Source organism: Vidua chalybeata, chromosome 7 (genome assembly GCF_026979565.1).
Source record: "Vidua chalybeata isolate OUT-0048 chromosome 7, bVidCha1 merged haplotype, whole genome shotgun sequence".
Taxonomy (NCBI): Eukaryota; Metazoa; Chordata; class Aves; order Passeriformes; family Viduidae; genus Vidua; species Vidua chalybeata.
In genome coordinates this window covers 22,450,312-22,474,187 of record NC_071536.1, presented here as the reverse complement: position 1 = coordinate 22,474,187, position 23,876 = coordinate 22,450,312, and the positions used below count along the sequence as shown (strand labels likewise).

At 36.9% G+C, this 23,876-nt stretch overlaps 1 protein-coding gene across 4 annotated transcripts in view; it reads left to right on the top strand.

Moving 5' to 3' along the window:
• TANK (TRAF family member associated NFKB activator) overlaps positions 1–23,876 on the top strand; it is a 30,121-nt gene that overhangs the window by 928 nt on the left and 5,317 nt on the right. For 2 of the 4 annotated variants that reach the window (XM_053947225.1, XM_053947224.1), the window contains exons 2-8: positions 3,744–3,890; positions 6,943–7,051; positions 7,892–8,001; positions 15,512–15,691; positions 16,950–17,020; positions 19,155–19,273; positions 20,927–21,507. In XM_053947225.1, the coding sequence (XP_053803200.1) occupies positions 3,792–3,890; positions 6,943–7,051; positions 7,892–8,001; positions 15,512–15,691; positions 16,950–17,020; positions 19,155–19,273; positions 20,927–21,507 (1,269 nt within the window). In that variant the 5' untranslated portion in view covers positions 3,744–3,791. Of the gene's footprint in view, positions 1–3,743; positions 3,891–6,942; positions 7,052–7,891; positions 8,002–15,511; positions 15,692–16,949; positions 17,021–19,154; positions 19,274–20,926; positions 21,508–21,665; positions 21,705–23,876 lie in introns of all 4 variants that reach the window. The other 2 variants (XM_053947226.1, XM_053947227.1) reach the window with 2 other exon arrangements.

Below are 23,876 nucleotides of genomic sequence, written 5' to 3'. Positions count from 1 at the left end.
GAAAATGCATATTACTACTTCTTTTCTTCCCACCACCTACCTATATCAGCAAAATGTTTCTGAATTTAAGCAAGTATTTTAATATAACCTGCAGGTTTCATTTGTTGTTTACTTAGAAGTTTGTCTTAAAACGTTAGTTGTACCCAGTGGTTATCCAGTATAAAAATCTTTACTCAAATATGAAATTCCAGTTGTCATTGCCATAGCTCCAGCAGCATAGCACTCACAGGTATTCAGACTTGCAGGACAACCTCTATAACTAAACTCTTCCTCTATTTCTCTCTCTGTTAGAATAAATGCAGCATATTGTAGTGCTGCATTTCTGCTAACTACATATTGCTGGTAATAATTGTGAAAGTCTTTAGGATCTAATGAATATCCAGAATGTAAATTCCTAAAGATCGGGATTGTGAGCTTTGAGCTGAATTATGTTCCAGCTGCAACTTGGATACAGCATAACTAATCATAACTGATTAAAATAGTGGGGATATTTGGGTTGGGGTTTTTTGGTTTGTTGGTTTTTGGGGGGTTTTATTAGGGCTCTTGGGAGGGAGTTTTTTCCTCCTCATTGGATGCAGGGAGAAGGGTAAACGACAAGGAACAGTTGGCAAATTCCCTGATAAATATTGATGCCTATGGAGGAGAAGCAGGAAAGTGAGCCAGTTTTTCTGACTGCAAGGAGTTCTGGATATGAGACAGATAACATAAGAAGCAGTTATTTATTCCAGCAGCAGGCAACCCTGGGTGTGACTACAGAGTAGTTTAATCCAATCTAAATCTAGACTGCGGCAGTCCTGCCCACGGCTAGTCGCATGTTCCCACTGCCTCCTTGTGCTGGTAGTAGTGCTCCAGCAGCCTTGCAGTGAGCTAGCTCCAGTTTTAATTTTGAGGTTGGTTTTTTTAGGGGGTTTGTTGTTGCTTTTTTGAGGAAGTAGGGAGCTACTTTGGCATACTCAACTGTGTAGCATAGAAGTACTGATAGCGGTACCAGTAAGCAGCAGAAATGCACGGCCAGAGATGGGGAAGGCTGGCCTATCCTTCTCAGTGCAGACTTGTGACAATGTTACACAACTCTGACTTCGTGTTACAATTCAAAGCCAGTGCTGCTGTTGAATGCAGGAGTTCTGTGTGCCTATTGCTGATTTCTGTCTCTGAGCAGGCTTCCTTGTATTATTGTGCCGTTTGAAGTGGTCTGTGGCTCTGACCTGCATTAAAACTAATGCAGCAAAAATACATTTAGTATTTAGTTTTAAACTGGATTGGTTGACTGATACAGTTTACAGAAAGATTTCTCATGCTGGAAGAAAAGGGAGGGTAAGGTCAAAGAAGAATGTCTAGGGTATGGGGCGAATATAGGCCAATTCTTGTAGTTAAAATGCCATCTTATAGTATCACTAGTAATGGCTTTCACTGAGCTTTCTTTGCACGGAGTCTGAAGTTTAGGGAGCTACCAGTAAGTTAATTTTCCATAACAAGTATAACTGTGCTATAGTTCTGACTGTTGGATCAATTACTTTTGATACCATCAGTCCAAATGACAGCAGCACTCTTTGTTAATGTTCCCAGTCACAATGAATGACTAAAAGGCTGGAAATTTGGTATAAGTTTTAAATATTGCTATTCAAATGGAGGTTTGAGTTTGCATGAATGAAAACCTTTCATTTTCTGTGAACTGTGAGTCACATGGAGCTGAGCTCTATTCTCTCCATTAGAAGCTGAACATAGTTTCTTAGATCCCATTGCATTCATTTTTTGAAGTTATGTCATATGTATGCCATTTACTAGGTAAGGTGTTAACAGTGGAGGATTTCAGAAGAGTACAAAATCAATACTGATGCAAACTTCACAAGCGTTTAAAGACTGTGAGAACACACTTTCAGTCACTTTCAGCTATAACAATGCCTTCTGCAGTTTAGCACCTGTCCGTGAAGGCAGATATCTTATTTTATTCATTGAACTACATAGAACAGTCCTTCATCTGAAAAGGAAAGAAAGCCTATCCATTTTGTTAAAGGTGTGCCCCAGATATGTGTTGTAGCATGAATATTCTGTTTATTGAAGGGATACTGTTTGGGGGAGGAAGGAGGTAAATGAAAGTAGCCTGTGGTACTAACAATGCTTTGAGACACTATGCGCTGTCAGGGATTATAAACTATTGAACACACTACCGGTGTTTAGGAAAACAAAACAAGTCAAAACAAACAAAGCCTTTCATGTGAAACACTGTAGGCCTTCTTTGCAAAACTTATAAACTTGGATTTCAGTAACATTTATGACATCAAAGGATCCCTAAAAAATTCCAAGTAGTTAAAGAATTTGCTTTGCTGCTATTCAAGTACAGCCATGCCAGAGGTACAATTGCTTTTCCTGTAGGAACATACCGGTAAAATAAAATTTGCAGGACAAAAAAGTGTGATGTCCATACAGTACTCCGTTGAACCTTCTAGAAAAGTCAGACCACATTTCTGTATTCAAGCCCTATGATAGGGAATGTATTCAAAAGCAAGGAAACATTAACAAAATCTTCAAGCTGCAATCTTCATAATTTTGAGCAGTGTCCAAGGCAAGTTACCCTTATACTCTTCTTGCCGGGCTTATCCTCATGTGACTTTCTTTCGTAGTATTTGTGGTTTATGCATAATCCCAGGAGATAGTGAGAGATGATAGTGGCAGTCCACAGTGCTTTAAATACTAGATAGATAGATAGATAGAAAAGCTCCAAGTCTTGAAAATGCATACTGGTTGGTATCACTGATTTTTAGATAATTTTTTTTTTAATTCTACCTTAGGGTAGCTTGTGTTGATATTTTCAAATTTAGCACAGAATAGGATAGGTTTGTGTGACCTAATTGAGTTTTTATATTTCTAATTATTTCTCATTATTTCTTAATGCTGATGAGAAAGATGTGTGCTAATGTCTTTACAAACAATTCCATGGGTGAGGGTATGGGTGTTAAGATCTTTGAAATGGATCTTAATGTCTTTACCAACTTCAAGCAGCAGGTTTGTCGCACAGCCCAGTTTGACTCCTGAAACAGACAAATGGGTCCTTACAAGCCCAAGTTTCTGAACTTTGGGGTAAAATGACAGGTTCAAGGGGGGATATGTGGGAGGCAGTCTGGGAAGGCAGTATCTTCCTAGTACCTCAGCCAATGGGGAAAGGAAGAGGGCGACATACGGCCGGATGTTTAGGATAAAATGAGGCTGTGCCCTCTGAAAGGAGAGAAAACTCCACGAGTGTGTGCTCCAGGGGACTCTCCCTCCCTTTATTTGAATACAGTTGCAGGAATCCTCTGTCTCTGGACGCTGGCTTTTCATAGCATGATTTTTCCACACAATGCCAAAAGCTGAGTTTAGCTTTGGTCATTAATGCTGTCTTTATTTCGCAATTTTGCAAACGTTAAACTTTTGGAGATCACATAAAATCAGGTAACTGTTAATCTGCACCAATTTTAAGTCTTAGTCTTAAACACTTTAACTACAGGTACATTTACACATTCTATACATCCAGAATTGGATTAAGAGTTAAGCTGCTTTTGTTTGTCTTTTGTTTAAACCTATCCCTGGACATGAAATTAAATGTTGAGGTGAACAGAGCTATAGTTCAAGCTATGCTGTTAATGGTCAAACATACTGCATGTATCAGTTGAATACAACAGTGGTACAAGTCATGCTATATATATGTTTAGTTATATACTGCTGCTTCTAAGTGTTCTTTCTTTTTCCTTCTGATTACATTTCAGGCCTGTTAACTTGACCATCTTTCCAGTGATGAAACAACATTGGGAATTATGGACAAAAACATTGGAGAGCAGCTTAACAAAGCTTACGAAGCCTATCGACAAGCATGCATGGATAGGGACCATGCTGTGAAAGAACTACAGCAAAAAGTAGGTGTTGGAATCTGAATTCTATCTTTAAAGCCATCCTTCCCATGGAGGATGGTAGTACGTGTAGATACCAGTTTCACTTTAGCTATGCACACTTTAGTGCATCTGTTAAAGTTGGAAATTGCCATTATGAAACCATGCCAGTATGCTGCAAAGAAACTCATTAGGCTTTGAATTTAGGTGGGTTTCTGGCTTTTGACATTGTATTTTTATTAGTTTTAAAGGTTGGAAAAGTATTGTCTATTTTGGAAGACTAATGAAGTCTTCTAATGTAAATACAGCAAAGATTTATATAAAATTTACCTAACTTTAACAAAGTACTTTCTGGAATTTAATTTGCATTCTTAAAAATTAATTTTTATATTATTAATATAAATAGCTTAAATTAAACAATCTTAGTGACAAATGTACCTGAAAGTTGCTAGAATAAGTATTCCTCTTTTAAAAATAACGGGTACATTTATTTTTTAATTAAATAACAGAAAGTTTCTGGAGGCATTCTGACCAGTAAGAAGCACCTTTGAAGTTTTAGTTAGTCTGTTGCAGAAAACATTAGTTCAGTCTAAATTCTTCTAGAACTTCTCAGGTAGGACAGCATATTTCAAGGCTATCAGGTTTGGGCTTTGTCATAGTCTTTTTATCATGCCTATTCTGCCCAGGAGTGGAACCTCTGTTCCAGGAAGGCTTGAATGATTTTGTTGCTACAGGGCTTTCTGATACTCAGTAGAACTGGTAGGCTGGGACTTTGTTCAGGGGCCGATGAACCATATTCCATGTCAAGTTATGGAGCTGTAGTAGAATTGGAAGCAGGGAAGGATCTAATAGAGAATATTCTGATATCTGGGCCCAATCTTGCTATCTCCTTGCATGGCAAAAGAAACTAGCCAAGGCATCACAGAACAAACACATTTCAAGTCAGTCATGTGGGCAATCATCCACTGTGCAGTCTGTCTCTATTCATAGCCTTGCAGCAGTGCTGGTGTAAATCTGTAGAGGTTTCTTTACATAACAAGCATAAGTAGTGTGATTTTTGTACTGAAATTGCAACTGATTAACAAAAGGCAAGACATTTGAGAATGTTAGGGATCTTTTAAATTCTGTCTCTTAAGATGAGCTATGAACTATTTGAAGGAAAGGCAGTTAATACACCTAAATCATCTAAAAGTACATGAAAGAATCTTCTGACCAAGAAACAAGGCACAAGTACAAGATGAGATAGTCCTTCCAAGGTCTATGCAAGAAAGCCAGAGAGGTGTGAGATCATCAGTACTAAGTGAACTAAATGCTTGCCAGATTGCTCTCTGCATTTTCACTGGTTCAGAAATTAAAAATTTAAAACCTTTGATAAAGGATTACTATCAGTTTAAATCTTTGTCCTAATCAAACTTTCAGTAGTTGAATTTTGTGATTTCAAAAGAGAACAAAAGTATTTTGTCAAGAAGAGTTGATACTAAAATTACTTGGGTTTTATTATTTGTGTTGCTTTTTTTGAACCAAACTCCTCTGTTTTTTGAATGACCTTTGTACAGTGCTTTACTCTAGTAACTTCCTCTGTTCACTGTGTGGCCTCCACACACTGTTGGATTGTCCACCATGCTGTTGTTAACAGTTTACTACTTAAGTTACCGATAGGCCACTTGTTTTGCCAGTCTCTAGAGCTGGGAGCCATGTCAAGCACACAGAAGCCAGAGTCATCTCGGCCAGATGGTGTTTGATACAGATGGATGGTTGGTTGTCATGCAGATCTTCTAGTTGGTAACTTGTTGCTGCCATCTGACTCAAGGAATAATTTGTGCACACTGGCTGTCAAAAGCATCTTCTCTTCTGTCTGTTTTAGCTGTCATGTCTGTGCTCTGTACAGAAGTGTTGACAAGACATTGCTGTTGTACATTTTCAATTTGGTTCTCAGTGATTTTTCTGCTTCGTGAGGTCTCTTATAGCTGCTGGAGTGTACTGCTCTTTGATCACTTTTTTTTTTTTTTAAACACAACAAAAAATCACCTCATAGTACAACTACTACCTGGCCTTTTAAAATCAATTTTGCTTGTGGATTTTTTTCCTGCCTGCTTTACAGACAAACACAGCGGACAGTAGGAGGGTATAGAATTTAAATGTGGCTGAGGTTTGAGAATTAGATAGCACTATGGCTAAACTATGAATAGATGTGAAAACAATGCTGAGTCTTGTCCCAGATGGTGGCAGGTGGTGACCTGTTCAGTAATAGACATATTCCTAATTTCAGAAAAATTCAGTGCATTCCTGAAAGTTTTCTTGTTGGGATTTCACAAGTTTTCTTGCTTGTTTTAGCACTGCTGTAACTGCAGCATTAGGCATGTGCTAATGAAATAATAGTTTTGAATATTAGCATCTTCCTGCCACCTGGCCATTCATTCAATTAATGGACTGTCTAACAAAATTTACAGTTTGATGAAATATAAGCAGTATTATTAAAGGAGTCTGTGTGGCCTGTTTGTAGCATGAGTTGTAATATTGGAGACAGAGGATGCGGCTTTTTGCTTACCTTCCTCCCCAGCCCCATTATGTAGGTTAGAAAAACTAGTCCACTGCATTCAAAGAAATGTACAAAACTGTTCATAGGCAGTCAAAATGGTTTACAGAGTATCTGCTGTATGGAATAAACAATGTTGATGTTTTCCATTTAAAATCTATCTTTTTAAAAGCCTATATTTATATTATTTGTTAGAAAATATGGGGGGAAATTACTTTTTTCTATAGATAAACTGACAAGCATTCTGAAGAATATTAAAATTTGAACTTGAGCCCGATGCATTCTACATCTGTAAATGAGGAATTCTAACTTTAAAGTTACCCTTTACAACTGCCACAGCTGAGTTATTAAAACTCAGGGGTTATTTCCTATAATACCTTTTCTAATCAGTACAGTCCTACAAAGATGGACTTGCCAAAGGTTTTTACACAGATGACCACAACTACTGTTATCTTTAAAAATCAGAGCTGCTTTTTATATGCCAAACAGGAGACCCCTAGTCAAAATAGAATAAGATTAATGCTAATTAAATTATATTTGCAGACAGAAAACTACACGCAGCAAATACGTGAACAGCAGGAAAAGATAGAGCTTCAAAACAGCATTATTGCAAAACTGAAATCACAGTTGGCTGCTCTGAATGCTAATAGAGGTATGTACTCCAGTTTGCACATGATTGCTTTTTATGCTGTGTTGCACTGATGAATAGTTCTGACTTTGTTGCTTCAGTTTTTACAATATACATATTTCAAATGAGTATCATACTTTCCTGTGAATGTGAGAGTTAACACAAATGTGCCGTTTCAAGATCTATTTATAAATTTCAACACTTCTGGGGTCTCTCTTTATCCTCTGCAAGAAATGGTGAGATTTTCTATAGAGGTAGAATCTGCTTACACTGAAGCCAATAAAAGTTACAAAAATATGGGTTCAAATCATTCATGACATTTTTTTTATAATTATTACATAATTATTTTTACACTTACCTCTTAATAAGTTTATCTCAGGTTGTTCCAGATGTGAATGCTATGATTATATGTCTTTTATGTTAGATGAGTCTTGTGATACTAATCTTACTGCATAGCCAGAACGTTATAAGCAGGTAATTCTCTTTCAGATCAAATAGTCATTGATGGATAATTTTTCACTGTTTGACTGTATTACACAAATAAGAGAAAAGAGTCAAAGTAACCATGTGTTAATCTGCCATGCTCATTAAATATTTATTCACACTAGCCTAACACTCCTGGTTTTCATAAATACTAGCAAAGTGGCTGACTTCTATTTCTAAGAGTACATGTACATTTCTTTATTGCCGATTTAGTCTTGCATTGTATCCAAGCACAGAATTTAGCACCTCTTGCTTGTTTAATATGAAGGCTTGCTCAAAGAACATAAATAAATTAATATAAGCTTCTTTTAATTTTGCTTGTACTTAGAAGCTGACTGTGAAAAATGCGATAGTTAGTGGCTTTTTTTTTTTAAATTTAAGGCAATGCGCATCCTTATATTCTGATGCATGAAGACATTGAAACATCCAACTTACCTTTCAGGCAGCTGTCTGAACTGAACATAGCAAAGCAAAGAGAAAAACTCCTAAAGGTATGTCACCTGCAGTAAGTTCACTTTTGTGCTGGGATTATACTTTGAGAACTTAAAAGACAAGTGAGATTTTTATGGGTGCCTTTGAACAGAACAGGAAATACCATCTCACACATTAATCCCGACCCTGGCAGAAAGAAGATAAGATGCCACACATGAAGTGTGCCACACAAAGTTGTGCCACTGCAGCCTGTTTAGGTGAACTAAGCATTATCTTTGGTCCTTCCTGGTGAAATCTCTGTTTGGCCATCAAGCTCTCCAGAACAGTTTTGATCATAAAGCAGGAACTTAGTTGCTTATTTATTTCTTAACTTGTCAAAACCCAAAAAGGGGCTGTTTCTTTCTTACAAGAGCATTTCACATTGCAAATGGTCTCTGTATTTTTGCAAGAAATGGAGAATCTGCACTCAAAAAATGGTGGAGCAGGAAATAAATGACCCATTGCTCTGGAGATACTGATTTGTTTGGGTTTTTAAAATAGCCAGTGTTAAGATGATGTCTCTTCTGCCTCTCCTCATTGAAGTAACATTAAGATTTTCATTACAGCCTATTGAGTGTAACAGGAATAAGAAAAAAGTAATAGCCCAGAATAGCTGGGAAATGCCTTGAATGGATTTTACATATTGAGAGAAGACAGTGACAGAGATGCACAAAGTTGCATTGTTCTTATTGTAAATCATCTTACTGTGGTTTTTGAGAGCTATCTTGTAACAGAAAGTCTCTTACTTTTGAATGTGAATCTCCATAGCTCCATAGCAGAGACTTTGTAAGGGTCTTAAAATGACCCTTGTGAGAAATCAGACGTTAGAATTAAAAAGAATCAATTTCAGGATTTATTTCCTAAGCTACAAACAAATTAATTGTGATAAATTCACAGAAACACATTTTTATCAGAAATGCAATTCCATTAGATCAAAATGGAATTACTGGTGCTTGCTTAGTTATCCTGAAGGAATCTTATATGAGACTAAGTCTTTGCAAACATTTTAAACATACTGTCAGCAAATATTCCTATACACTTCTTTTCTATTTAAAATAAAGTCTTTATAGAATCTGTAATTATAAGATGTCATTTCTTTCCTAATCTTTGCACTTACTTGGATTAAAGCATAGCTAGAGAGTTAATTCTTTGATGGAATATCTTTGCATATTTTTGCAGTTTGCTCTCTTGAGCTGGATAAAAATTATATCTTATGGTTGCACATGAAGATCTGACCAAGTCTAGTTAGCCTTCTTTCAGAATGCTTACTAAAGAACAACAGTTATAAGCAACTTAGTCATATAATGAGTAAGGAATGAAAGGAAGCTGTGTTACCTGCTCACCTGATTGGGAAACACTGAAATAATGTGATCTCTAGAGGAGATTATAGGCAATGCATGAGAAGCTGGAATCATTATTTCTGGAGCTATTTTCCTAATGGAATGTAGGTTATTTTCTTTATCTGCATATTTGTTTTGTATAGCCCATTACTTCAGTTACCTCTCAGCAACAGGTATTTCACCTGAATTTTGCTTCCTCTATTCCATGAACAGAAATATTTCTGAAATACCTCCATGCAGAATGAACTATATGAGTCTGTCTGCATGGTGGTGCATTTAAACCCAGGGACATTGCTATTCAAATAAGGTCTTTTTAGAGGGGATGTGTAGAGATTTAAACCCATGCAAAATTGGGCAATTCTCTGTTCCTGTAACTGGGAAAAAAGCATGGAGCTTGAGAAAGTATGTTTGACTGGACAAAGGCTGCCTTCTGCAGAGGCACATGGATGTATTTACACCATCCTTCCAATGCAAGGAGGACCCTAATGTTTGTTATTGTGTCTAGTAAACTTGCACTTATCTGACAAGAGTGATACAAAAATGTCCAGACAGCACAGCACAGGCACACACACTTGTACTAGCTCTGGCTGTGTCTTGGCCATGCAATTCGTGGCTACAAGTGAAAACATACAGCAGTGTCTCTGCACAAGTTATCATTTTATTGAATAAAAAAAAAAAAAAACAGTAAGCCAGGGAAAATTGGACAACTCCGTGGAAGAGACATCTGTTGAGAGTTAATAAATAGATGGAAACTATTACTAAGGAGATCTGGGAATTAACAGATAGATCATGAATGTCTCCTGTTTTCTTGTACTTTTTTTTTCCCAGATGTCATATTTTGACGTCTCTTAAACTGAAAATCCACCATCCTGTCACTGATCCAGTATAGTTTTCTTTTACATAATTCAATAAAGTATTGGCTTTTTCAGGTATTGAAATTTGGAAGTTTGAATATTCTATTTGAAAGCCTGTATTTTTCTAATCATATTCTATCCACAATCTGCTCTAAACCAAATAAATTTTTCCTACAGCAATTATCCTCTACATTGTCCTTGAAATTCAGAGTCTCTCCTGTGGCATAAGATGCTTGGGTTTATTGTAACCTTTTGAAACTGTCATTTGCTAAGTCCAGTGGGATTTTTCAGTGGACTGTATTCTGTCCTGCAGTAAAGTTAATAGAAATCCTGAATTGATTGTAATAGATGCATGATTAGAGCTTGAATTTTAGAGGTTTAAAGTGAGAGAGGAGCTAGCTTTTCTTTGTTTTCTAGTAGGTGGCCATATCTGTGTATTTCTATGCTATTGTCAAGGTCTGTTGCCTGTGTGTCATAAAAAACAGTGGGATTTTTTTTGTTCACATTTGTTTTCACTGAAAGAAGTAAGTGGGCCAGATTGGCTTGGTGTTCAGTTCCCAACTATATCAACATTACCAGAATTTTTCAGCCCCTCTGCTTGAGAAGACCAAAGGTGTCTGTATTGCTGCCTAGTTTTGAGACCTGGCTAAATTTTATTAAGTAGGAAGAACTGGGATCCAGCCACTGTCTCAGAGCCAAAGCTATGCAGCAAACCAAAAGCCTTAGAGATGAGACAATGTCAAGCTTCTACTTTTTTGTACAATCAGACATGAGGATCCTTGTGAACTTAATAAGACATGAAGCTAAAGTCAACTCCTGTGACAAGAAAACGTGCTTATGATCCCATTTTGCTGGTTCAAGAATCTCAGTATTAAACACTGTCTGGAATTTGTCAAGAGCATCTTGTGCCATGAAAAGGAGGAAGAAGCTCTGTGTCAGGAATGAATGATACAAATGCTATACAAAACTCTTCATCCTGCAATAAATGTTTAGCTCTTTTGTGCAGGACATAAGAGCAGCTACTGCTGCAGTCTTGTGAATTTCCATGTTCCAGTACATACCAGCTTCCCTGGTGCCACTTTGTTTCCTATCTTTAATGCAAAGAAAGCTGTACTTGATTTTTTTGCTGGCTGATAATGTTGTGTTTTTAGCTGTTCTTTGCTGCTGGTACGATGTATGCAGTAAGATTAGGCTCTAATGTAAGAAATTCTGATTCTGATAGCCTTTTCTCTTATTGCTTCATCTGTTTAATCTCTCTGTGCCCAATAACAGAGAAGAGTTTGTGGGGAAACTGTTAAAAGTCACAGTTAATATTCCTTGAGACCACTTACAGTTCATCAGTTGAATTGTGTTTTTCCTTGAAACTACCTGACCATTTGTTAGTTTTAGGACGCCACTGAAACCGGCCTTTATAGCACACTTCAGGGAAAAATAAAGGGACCTGCCTTTGCTGCAGTGCAGTCTGGGGGCTGACTGGCTGTGGAGCTGGAAAAGAGCTGGGATCTTGTTAGACAGCAAGCTGAGCATGAGCCAGCAGCATGTCCTTACAGAAAAGAAGGGCAACAGCTCCCTGTGCTGTATTAACAGAAGCACAGCTAGCACAGCCAGGGAAGTATCTCCCTCTATTCACTGTTCATTGGACTGCATCTGGAATGCTACATTGGGCTTAGGGACCTCCAGTACAGGAAAAACATTGACAAACTGCAGTGAGTTCAGCAGAAGCCCCACTGAGCTAACTGGGGGCTGGAGTACATATCCCATGAGAAGGTGCAAAAACTGCTCTTGTCCAACCTGGAGGAAAAGTGGCATCAGGGAAAGCTAATAGCGTTCCAATACCTACATTCAGGTTATCAGGCAGATGGAGCCAGGCTCTTAATGGTGTTGCTGATGCCTAGAGAGGCTGCCTAGAACAGAGGCTAGACAGTGTTAAAGGAATAAAGGGAATAAAGTAGGTATTTATTAAAAGGCCTTTAAAGGACACACCTTGGGCAGTACAAGAGCCCAGCCATGGCTCCACTCAAGATGGACCCCAACCACGAGTTTTCGCACTTTTTTAAGTTTTGGTCCATTTACATACTGGGGTTAATTGTCCAATTACAGCTTCAGGTTATGAAGTCCCATCCTCCCAGATTGCTCTCCTCAATTTGCCATTGTTTACACTTTTTGGGCCTGAAGCTGCAACGGTGTCCTTGGTTCTCAGGCTGGAAAAAGATTGTTTAGTCTAATGAAACTGTGAAGAGAACTTGTTAATACTTTATATGAAGTTCAGAGTTAAATACTAATGCAGTGCAGAATCTGGAAAATATGAAAGTTAAAACTTAAGGCATCAGTGGATAAGGGGCAGGAGGATAAGAGACAATGGGAAGATGGAACAGGAAAGGTTAAACTGAACATAGGGGAAAATATTTCACCATGAGGACAGACATGGGAAAAGTGCAGTCTTCATCCTTGGGAAATTCAAGGCCAAAATGAGTAACCTGATCAGATATTGTAACTGACCCTGATTTGATTAGAAATTAGAGAATCCTGGAAGTCCCTTCCAATTTCAGTTATCCTCTGATCCTATAAAGTCTCTGCAAAAAAAAAAAAAGATACTGATCTGTTCATAATACATATATGACCACTTTGCTGACAGCTAATACCAGCGTGCTTAAAAGATCCATTGTGTTGCCACGTACTTAACTGAGCAGGTATGACCTGTGTGACGTATTTATAAAGTTTATGAAGTTTATCAAGCATTAGCTTTGTAATCTTTAGTCAGTTTAGAAGGGTTATTACCAGATAATTGCAAACCACCAGGCACAGTATTGGAAACTCTTAAGATCATCAAACTGTGAAGGGTTGTATTATTGAAAGATCCCAAAAGGTGTAATTGTTTCTCCAGTGTTTTTCCTGGTATCCTGATTGTGCTCAAGAATGATGATTTCCATCAGTATGTACTGATATGTCTTCACTTTAACTGTTGCATGGCTCTTCTCATGTGGCTTTTTTCAGTGCTTGCTTAAATCTTTTCCTCACTTCCTGAAGATGTAGGAGAAATGGAGGAGAGCTACTGGCCATTACTGCAGGGTCTCCAGTTATCAGAGGGCCTTTGAAAGCCACACGTGAATTGGAGCTGTAATAGTCTCAAAGAGATATATTATGCTGTATCACAGGTTCAGTAAGTTATTTTACTGTCCTTAAGATACAATTGTTCCTCAAGGGCAAGTGTTACCTTTGATGAAAGCTTTTTCCTAGGTGTTTGGATTAACAGCAAATAATGATGAAGGAAAACAGAAAAAGCTGTATCCCCTTACCTTATATTTAAATGGGAAATTGAATTTGACTTGTCAGAAATGCAAAGTTAGGATTAAGGATTTTTGCTGGGATTGAAACATGCCTTTTTTAGACAATATTTTGAAGTCACTGAGCTGAAGAGGCTTAATCTGGATCTTTAAGATGCCACCCAAGTCTGGAGTTGCATTGAAGCTCTTACTGTAGATTTGCTATTCAAAGTTGCAATTGAGACTATAAACCAATGCCTTCATAGCTATTTTTTCTGCAGGTTTTTCTTTTTTATATAGCTAGTATAACTTTTTGAGGCTAAACAGTTGTGTCAGCTGCATGTACACACATCCACACTTAGCCAGCTGGTGTCTTGGTAAAGCAGCTCTGGACCTATCCCTGCATGGGTGTCTTTGTCTAGTGGGGTAGCCCCTACCTTCCTGATCTCCAAATGCACACCCTCACCCTACATAAGTTCCATTTGAAAATAAAACAAAATATCTTGAAAAAGCACTTAGTTGCTCCTTTCCTCTTCATCTTACCCTACCTGTCTACAGACTATTTAACTGCATTTCACTTACATTCTTCTTTAAGTGTTAACCCTTGGGGCTTACTTCTCTTGCAGAGATAATCATGGGGCTTGGGGACATTTTCTGTGACACTTGATACAGTTCCCTAGATTTCATAAACTTAACAGCTATAAGGTTTTCATAGTAGCAGGTTTTAAATGTTGGTTGTTTCTTGAAGATTTTTGCAACTACTATCTTTGAGCATATTAAAAAATTATTTGTTTTTTTCTTCTTTATTCCACAAAAATCCCACATAGTTAAAAGTTCCATGAATTACTAAATGGATCATACAAGTGAGAGCAGCCAGGGCTTTTTATTCCACAAATCTTTATAGGACTGAAATATCTGCAATACAATCATGGTTATACATAAAGATTGGAGGATGAGAGGCTAGAGAGCAGCTCTACAGAAAGAGACCTGCAGTTTGGGTTGATGGCAAGTTGATAGGAGTCAACAGTGTGCCTTGGCAGCCAAAAGGGCCAACTGCCCTGGGGGCCATCAGGCACAGCATTGCCAGCCAGGCAAGGGATGGGGTTGTCCCACTCTGCTCTGCAATGCTGTAGCCCCACCTCGAGCCCTGTGTGCAGTTTTGGGTGCCACAGAAAAGACATCAAACTATTAGAGCGTGTCCAGAGGAGGGTGACCAAGATGGTGAAAAGTTTTGAAGACAAGAATTAGGAGGAGCAGCTGAGGTCACTTGTTTGTTGGGCCTGGAAAAGAGAAGGCTCAGGGGTGACCTCATCGCAGTTGAGGATTCCCTCAAGGGTGGCGGTGGATGGGGAGGTGCTGCTCTCCTCTCTGGTGAGCAGCAGCAGGACACGAGGCAACAGAATGAAGCCACATCAGGGGAAGCTCAGGTTGGACATTAGGAAAGGGTCCTTCACTGAGCCCGTTGTTGGTCACTGGAACAGGCTCTCCAGGGAAGCCATCATGGCACCGAGCCTCTGAGAATTCGAAGAGTGTCTGGACAATGCTCTTAGTTCGGTGATTTAGGTTTATGTAGTCCTGCGAGGAGCAGGGAGTTGGACTTGATCCATATGGGCCCCTTGCAATTGGAGATATTCTGGGATTCTGTGACTGTGTGATTGTGTTCTTGGGTTTGCTCAATTTGCAGAATTATCACCATGTTCAAAATGGTATAAGATTGAAATTAATGAAATACTATTTTATGTATCATATATGGAAAATATTATACATAAAATGTTAATGTAAATGATACAGTAAGTGAACCGAGAAAGTGTCTTCATTTTGTATAAACACTAATACAACTTTCAGAAATTCAGAAAATACAGTTGTTTTGAGTAATCACCTATGATGAGTTACAGCTATGTGTAGTGGTAGAAGATCTTTACTATCAATTGAAAATCATTAACGTAATAAACAAGACTGACCCTTCCTTATGATGCAAAACCTACATTTAGCTTATTATAGACTGCGGAATAGTGATATTCCACAAGCCTCAAACTTATTAATTGTACTGGTGTTTCTAAAATTATTTTTTAGGAACAGTTAGACAGTGCGAGCATGAAACTGAAGCAACTTGAGGACAAAAGCAATCAAAAGGAAAGGAAGCTTTTATCTATTATTTCCAATCAAGATGATAAAATAAGAAATCTGGAAAGCAAATTGCAAGAATTAAATGAAGTACAAAAGGGTACACAGATGCCAACGTATAAAAGGGAGGTAAGATAAGAAAGCAAGTAGAGATAAAGTAAAAAAGACAAACATTGAATGTTTGGAATGCATACTAATTATTCTAATAAATTTATTTTAAATTTCATCATTCTATAATTACTAGGAAATGGTCAAATTATACAAAACACATAGGAAACACCATTAAATACTTATTGGTTAGTTGGTGTGTTAATTATTTTATGGTATGTATTGAAAATTTTCATATTTGTCAAAACTCCAGATTAGCATTTCTGATTTATAATTTTCTGTTGGAAGTTTTCACCAAAACTGAGTTGATTTTTTTATTTTTATGCCACCCTGTTTTTGTTACAGAATAGCATCCAGGGTGCTATTCTGTCCTTGTGGGATAGCTGGAGTGCAGTCATTGATGTGAATCTAACCATGTATACACATATTAGCTACCTGATTTAAAGTGAACACAGGTAAGCATAGGAGCACAGCAACACAGAACTTGTTGCTATTAAATCTCCTAAGAATTGCTTCGTTTGCTGTGGCAAGGACTTGTATCCTGTGTTGCTGGGTGTAAGGCAGCTCCAATGCATCTACAGGAGCTGCAGCTGCACTTCAGCCTTACAGGTAAGACACGCCTGTGGTTATAGGCAATGGATCAGTTTATACAGATTTCTAAGCTTAGACATCTTTGAAATCAGCTGATTTGGCAGGCATGCTCAAGTTCGTGTCTGACTTGGAGCACATATGAACTACTCAGGCCATCTGGTAATGTAGCTCTAGTGGAACTGCAGCTTAGTGACTGGTTATTATGAAAACTTCCCTTAATGCCTGGCAGATGTAAAACTATGTAATACTGGAATGAACCACACGGTGGTAGTCAAAGTTAATAACTTATTTTAAAAACTGCTAGAACTCCTGACATATTAGCTTCCAATGTGTTCATTGAAATTTTCAGTGAATAAATTGATTTTTAAGAGGTAAAATAGCCGGGTAACAAGCTAATACAAAAGACAGAATCTTACCTTACACATGACTGAAAATAATTACCATCAAGCAATATTCTTAGAACTAGTTCCCTTTCAAGGGAGTATGAACAGAGAAATGCCACATTGAGTTAATAAGTTAACCTAAAAGGAACTAGCAATTTCACACAAACTGCTTTTGTCATTTTGACAATGCTTTGAGAGCTTTCAACAGGACTAGGTAAAGGACCCCGTGACATTTTTATTCATATGAAGGTGAAGAGCAAAATTAATATGCTAACATGCTCAATATTTTCATATTTTACTTCAAGGTGAAAAGTAAGAAAGTTGTTCCAGATAAGCCTGAATTATCTCTAGGGATCTCTGGTATTTCACCTGAAAGGTAAATACTTCTGCAGCATTTTTCAAATTTGCTTTTGGCTTTTCTGCAATTTAGTAAGGCCAGCTATTGCCCTCTTTTCTACGCATTACTTTAAGAACTGGCTGGGCAGGGAGTTGGGAGGGGGCAGCATCAAAGGTCAAAGAGCTAATGCAGGAAGATAATAGAGCCAACAACTATGTGGAATCATAGCTAGGCCTTTACAAGTGTGGAGGGCTAAGCTGGGAGGGAGAAAGATAGCCACTCGGTTCAGCAGGAGGTTAAACTCTGGGAAATGGCAGTGGATGTTAATGCTGGGGTTTGGATAAGCATTAACTGCCTTGCATTAAATCTTCTGGACAGGAATGTACAGCCATTATGGATTAACTGATGGCAGCACAGCACAGGAGCCTCCTGTGTTGCCAGGAAGTGCTCTGATAGGCAGCATGAAGAAAAAATTCTTGGCCTGATCCATCCCAAATTAGATAGTTTGAAACCAAGTTGATCTGTAAGCTGAAGGCAGCAAGTCCCTGTTATGACCAAGGTGTCAAAGCAGTAGATTTCTTCTTCTGCCAGTAATTTCAGAAAAATATTGAACAAAGTCTTAGGTTTGCATTTTTCATAGGATAGCCAGTAATGCCACTTTTAACAACTTTGCTTGGGTCCAATAGAAGACTCTCTAAGGTGAGATTAGGGAAGTATTAAGGGAAAGTATGAATTTCTTGCTTTCTTCTTATTCTCTTGCCTAGGCATTTGCTTTTGACCACTCCCATACATAGGCTAGGTAAACCACATGGATCTTTAGTCTAGCTCACTACTCTTTTATGATATGAAAGAGAGGAAATAAGACTGTAATGTGAGAAACACTGGTCTTTTTTATTTATATCTAAAAAATGAAAAACCTTTACCTGTCTTCTGTCCCCCTGCTCTCAAATAGCTTTCTTACTTTACTGTTTTCTTGGAAAGAGGTATGTGACTGGTAAGATTGCTGGTAATCTTACACTAGTAAGATTATAGTATCACAAATGTCTAGCAAATTAAGACTACTTCATCTAATCATAGCTATATTTTAAAGTTCTGAATAGAAACTTTAATTTTTTTTATTTCTTATTTATCAAAACATCTGGAAAATCGTCAGAATGTATTAAAAGTAGTAACTTTAACTACTTCTGTAGATCTTTTTTTCAAATGAGATACAAATAGAGATTTGTGTCTTCAGAAAGAGAAACACAACAGAAGTAGGAACACAGTCAGAATTCTGTATGAATAAGCCATAAAAAGGAAAACAATTCACTGGATTAAAGAAAAATCCCTTTTGAGATCTTTTGATGAAAAGATGGAAAAGAGAACATAAATCCAACTCCACTTTTTCATCTTTGAAGTTCATTTTATAAAATCCATTATATTTTGCTTAAAAATATAAATTACTCAACAAGTTTATCAAAATTTCACAGTGGAATTTTATGGATGCATCAGTAACTAAATAACAGTGCCTTTGGGGAAATAAACTCACACCAGCATGAACTATTTTTGCCATTCTCAGTGCAGATAACTAAATATCAGATTCCCATATGATACTCTGGAAGAGATATAATACAATAAATCTCTCAGAATAAAAAGAAAAGTCATATCATATTGTATGAAACCAGAGGGAATGAGTTCACAAACTCCTCCCCAAAATTCCAGGTAGACAGAGAAGGAAAGAGCCATAACAAATGCTTGTGTGTTCCTTCTACAGCCTGAAATGCACTGGCAACGACAGCAAAGAATAGATGTTCATAGTGGCAGCATCTTATTTTCCCTAGAACTGAGGTGGAAACAGTACCCTTGGGAAAGCTAAACTCTTCCACAAAATACCTGAAAGACTGAAAGAACTGAAAGGCTGGATTTTTGGGGGTGATCCTTGCAGGGTCAGTTCCTATGTTCAAATATATATGTGTATGATAGGACTAAACAACTCTTTGACAACATTTCCTTTTCCTTTTTTTGCTTGCTTTTACTGAGGAGAACAAAAATATGTATGCATATGTTGAGAAACAAGATATCCAAGAAAAGTAGCTTATATTATTGCTTTTCTCTGGTTTGTGTGTGTGACTAGATTAAAGGTCACAACAAGCTGAATTGGTTGACTCTTTAATTTACAATTTTGATCTTCCAGAGAGAATCTGGAGACTATTTTCCAGGACATGAAAGAAGAGTGTCATCGAATATGTATGCTAGCCAGAGAACAAACAGACCAACTGAGTATATTTAAGATAAAGCCAGAACCTGAAACTGGTAATATCATACTTAAGCTCTTATTGTGATTCAACTGTTTGAAAGCTTTGCTTTATATTTGAAAATACTGCAAATTACACATACATAGAAGTACTTCCACTGTTTACCATCTGCCTTTTTCAAGTCTGTTCACATGGTGCTCAGTATTTCACCAAGAAAACGCACCGCCAGTTTTGGCATTCTATGACGAATGCTCCAAATCACATGCTATAAAAGACAGTCATCACATCAATGGCTCTTGTAATTGTTTTGTCCCTTGGAGTGAGAGGCAGGCACTTACTACATGTGATATCCCATCATACTGTGTGAATGACAGCACTTGCTTGCTTTTAATTTAGCTGTCAGTTCAAAAGATGTCTGCTATGAATGCCTCTAGCCCCATATCTGTTAGAGGAAAACTGCAGGACTGAGGAGAGTCAGAGGACTTATTTTCTAGACTTCCTTGTGCAGACTTTTAAATGCTGTTTTTTTATATGGGACAAGAGCTTAATCCAACACTTCCTGAAAACAAAGGGAAGGCTTGATTTGTTTTGAAACTGTGAGAGATCCTGAATGTCCGGTTCTGCTAATGCTTACTTTTAATACAATGTAAGCTACTATGGGTATTCTCTACTAACTTTTTTTAATAGTAGGATAAGACTCTTATAAAGTGATTCCAATAAACACCTGCCAAATGCATACAGCTGAAGCAAAATATGCTGATTTCAGCACATTTTAATTTAGGTCATCCATTACTGAAGTTTTGTTACATTAAGTGCTACCAGGTATCTTGTTGCTTCAAATTGCTCTGTCTAAACTGCATTGTGGTGGTCTGTTTGTATGCTAATAACTTCATTATTTGGAGGTGGGAATTTTGGAGGAAGTGTGTTTGGCAACTTACTTTACAAGAATGGTTTTGATTCCCAACAAAGTGCCTGACTCAACTGTGTGAAAAGCCATACATGATGTAAGCCATGTAGATATAAAAGAAGTGCTTAAATCAACTGTGTGTAAAGGTATACATGACAAAAGCGATATAGATTTAATGTCTGATTTGTTACTTCTGTGTTCCACTGTCAGAAGGCTGCTGTACAATCAGTTTTACTGAAGTTTTTCTCTCAACTGGTTAGGAGTAACCATTACCATTTTTATTAATATAGTGCCAAAAATGAAGGACGAATTCTTGAAACAAAGGGAAAACGTGGTCCCATTTCTGAATAGCTATTCAGTTTAAATATTTAACTAATTTGGAAACCAGTGGGAGTTGGGTACCTGAATACCTTCTAAAATCGTGCTCATAGTGCCTAGCATGTTCTTGGCACTGTGTGAAGTGGTTTGGGTTCCAGCTTCTATTTCTGCCAGAACACTTCAGTGAATATGCAAGTATGTGTTAAGAGTATGGGACAACATAATTTTCAATAAAATGAAAATGTTTATAGCCATAAATCAAAGAAAAATATAATTACTAGAAGATAATATTTCCTTTTATTTCTATTCTGATAGTTTTTGTGTCAGAACTAATGTTTGTGAAAGAGAACTACAACTCAATCTGATTTTAAAGATAAAATAGTTTAAAAAGCAGGGAAGGAAGACAAAAAAAATACACCAGCACCACATTTTTAATATCTATATTTCAATGGACTATTTAATATTTTCTTCATTCTTTCTTCACAGAAATACAGTTTTCCATGCCAATACAGTGCACAGATAAAACTGATGAACAAGCAGAAGAGCTTTTTAAGCCTCGGGTTATAAAGGATATAAATAGAGGTGCATCATGCATCACATCTATCACACCAAGAGGAGTGGGCCAAGATGAGGACAACAACTCTGTAGAATCACTTTCTAAATTTAATGTCAAGTTTCCACCTACAGACAATGACTCTGCTTTCTTGCAGAGCACTCAGGAAAAACCAACAGTTCCTTGTACTGGTATATCTGAAAACATGCTTCAAGATCATCATTTTAACTTGGAGCACAGAGACTGTGCTGTTAACCTCAGTAAATTGGAACCTAACTCATTTGAAGCTCATGGCATTGATCTCATGACCTCAGCTTTACAAAGTTTAACTACTGTTGACAAAACAAACCCCTCAGATCATGCAAAGATGTCCATAGAAAATATCTGTGACAAACCATGTTTAAAAACAACAGACAGTGGTTTCACATTTGTACCTAAGCACACAAACCAGGGTGTACCTGAAGTAATTTTTCCTTTAGAAGCTGCTGGAACAACCGTCAGAGGTCCTCATCAGGTATCTTTCTATAAATATTCTACATTTCAAAAAATTATAATGATTCAGACACCCATTTTGCAAAAATTTTTGAGACTGGATTAATATATTCTCTAAGAAAGCTGGTCAGTCTTTTTTTAATATAATATCTCTTGTCATTCTTCTTCCTAATGCTGCAGAATGTGTTCAAGATGCTTTTCCAGTGAAACATCAGGAATGTAAGCAGACATAAGCACTGGATGTTTTTACAAATTTCAGTTTATCTAGATATTAATTGTTGTAAATGCTTCTATATCTATTTCAAAGCTGTCATTAATCCCAATTTGCCCCCTAGATTGCTTTCTTTCTACACTTGATCTCAGTTGTATAGGGTACACATTTGTTTTAATTGTTTTTCATGTACAGCAGAGAATTGGAAAAATGAACCAATTAAAAAGCTAAACAGATAAATATTTCTGCTATAAAAAAATAGCTACTTTTTGTCTCAATCTGAGGTACCAGCAACACCCTATTCCTCTTTTCTAAGAAGCTTAAATTTTTGTCATTGTAGGAAAAAAACATAATTATTTTTTGAATGAAGGAAAGTTTGCTAAAATACTTTATTTTAGGTTTATGTATGCAATTTGGGCTTAAATTTCAGTTATAGCCTGAAGTCCATGGGAGCTTCTGAAAACAAGGCCCAGTAGCTGTAATACAGAAAAACATATTGCATGTTCTGACACTCATGTCTCCAAATACTTTGCTTCTTTTGTATAACATCCAGTCTCAGATGAAAGCTTGCAAAATTATGGAGCTTTATAGACTGATTTTGTGTTTGTTTGTTTTTTTATTTCTGTGAAAGGACAGATTTTCAAGAATAAGCAAATAGTGATAATTTGGAATTCTGTGAGGGTCAAATTCACCTATTTTTACCATTTACATGGATGAAGTTTATGTTCTTTCCCTAATGACAAGGTACATGCAGCAGAAGAGCTTTACCTCTCCATTTGGTCACTGCATGACCTGCAAAACCAGCATTTAGAAAGTGTTGTAGGCCATTATAACTTTGATGTTTTCTTCTCCTAAAATTTACCCAGTCTAGTTTAATTTTCTATTGCAAACCACTTTTTGAGTGAAAATTTTAAAGTTTGAAAGATTGCTGCTATAAGCTTGATTTTTTTTCAAAAGCTATTTTAAATATCTATTTGTAATGTAGGAGATCTCAATTCTTTACCAACTTACTAATTACAGGTTTTATTGTATTTTTCATTGGGTCCTCAGTTAAAATTGTGACTAAGTTAAACAAATTAACACATTTCTTTTACTGCTAGTAAATTCCTGTGGAACTGCAAAGAATTCACTCCGTTGCTTGTTACTATCCTCCTTTTTTGTATTCCCTCTACAGCCTGTTCTTTTACTAGTTAGTCTGTGTATTCATTTTTCAATAGATGGCACCCTGCATTGTACATTACAGCAAGTGAAACAGCTGGTATGTGATTATAAATTGATAGGAGAGTATGCAGCTTAAAAATACAGAAAAGTGGTTGAATAGCAGTAAGCCTTTGACCACTGGTATTTCTGCAAAATAAGGAAATTAGTTTGGAGCCAGCATTTAAAATGTGAATGATCTGTTTTGTGGGGAAAAATGTACTAATGCTAGCACACAGAGAAAAAGAAAGCTAATGGTGAACTGTTTAGTATTTGAAAGTCATATCTACAATAGCACTGCATTGATTAAAATATTATTTCTTATTCAGAAGTTTGTTTGAAACAAGCCAGTAGTACTTTAGAATCCATTGAATGTACATCTGTGTATATCAGTATATTTAAATATCCATCACCTTTATTCAGCTGCTTTCAAACTAGGTTTTAAATATTTTTCTCAATTAATTGGACTCAGCTCTAGAGGTTTTTTCTGACTGTAAATTTTGCTAAAGATTTGGTCACAGATAATATATATGTATAGATTAAAAGAGTAATTTTTTTTAAGTTACTTGTATACATGCCCTTTCCACTGTGGTAACCTTAGCAAAATTTATGTATAAACTTCTTCTTAGTATTTTTACCACCTTTCTAGGGGGTGGTTATGCTGCTTACAGCTTCTATCATCCCTTCCAAAAATGAAGGAAAAGCCAAAAAGGAGGGAATTATATATGTCTTTTTTTTTTTTTCCTAGTGTAGATAAAACTTTCAAGTATTTACTACATATGTTAACTTATAAAATGGAAAACCCCATAAATGCAATAGATTTGGCAACTGCAAGTTCTTGGAACTGCTCTCAGTTGGTGTAATAAATTTAGCTCTTTCCTTCTATGTGGATACTAAATCTAAAAACTCAGTACTGTTTTCTTAGAATGTAACTTTAAAAAAAAACGTGACTGAAAAGAGCAGTAGATTAAAATAAACATGGA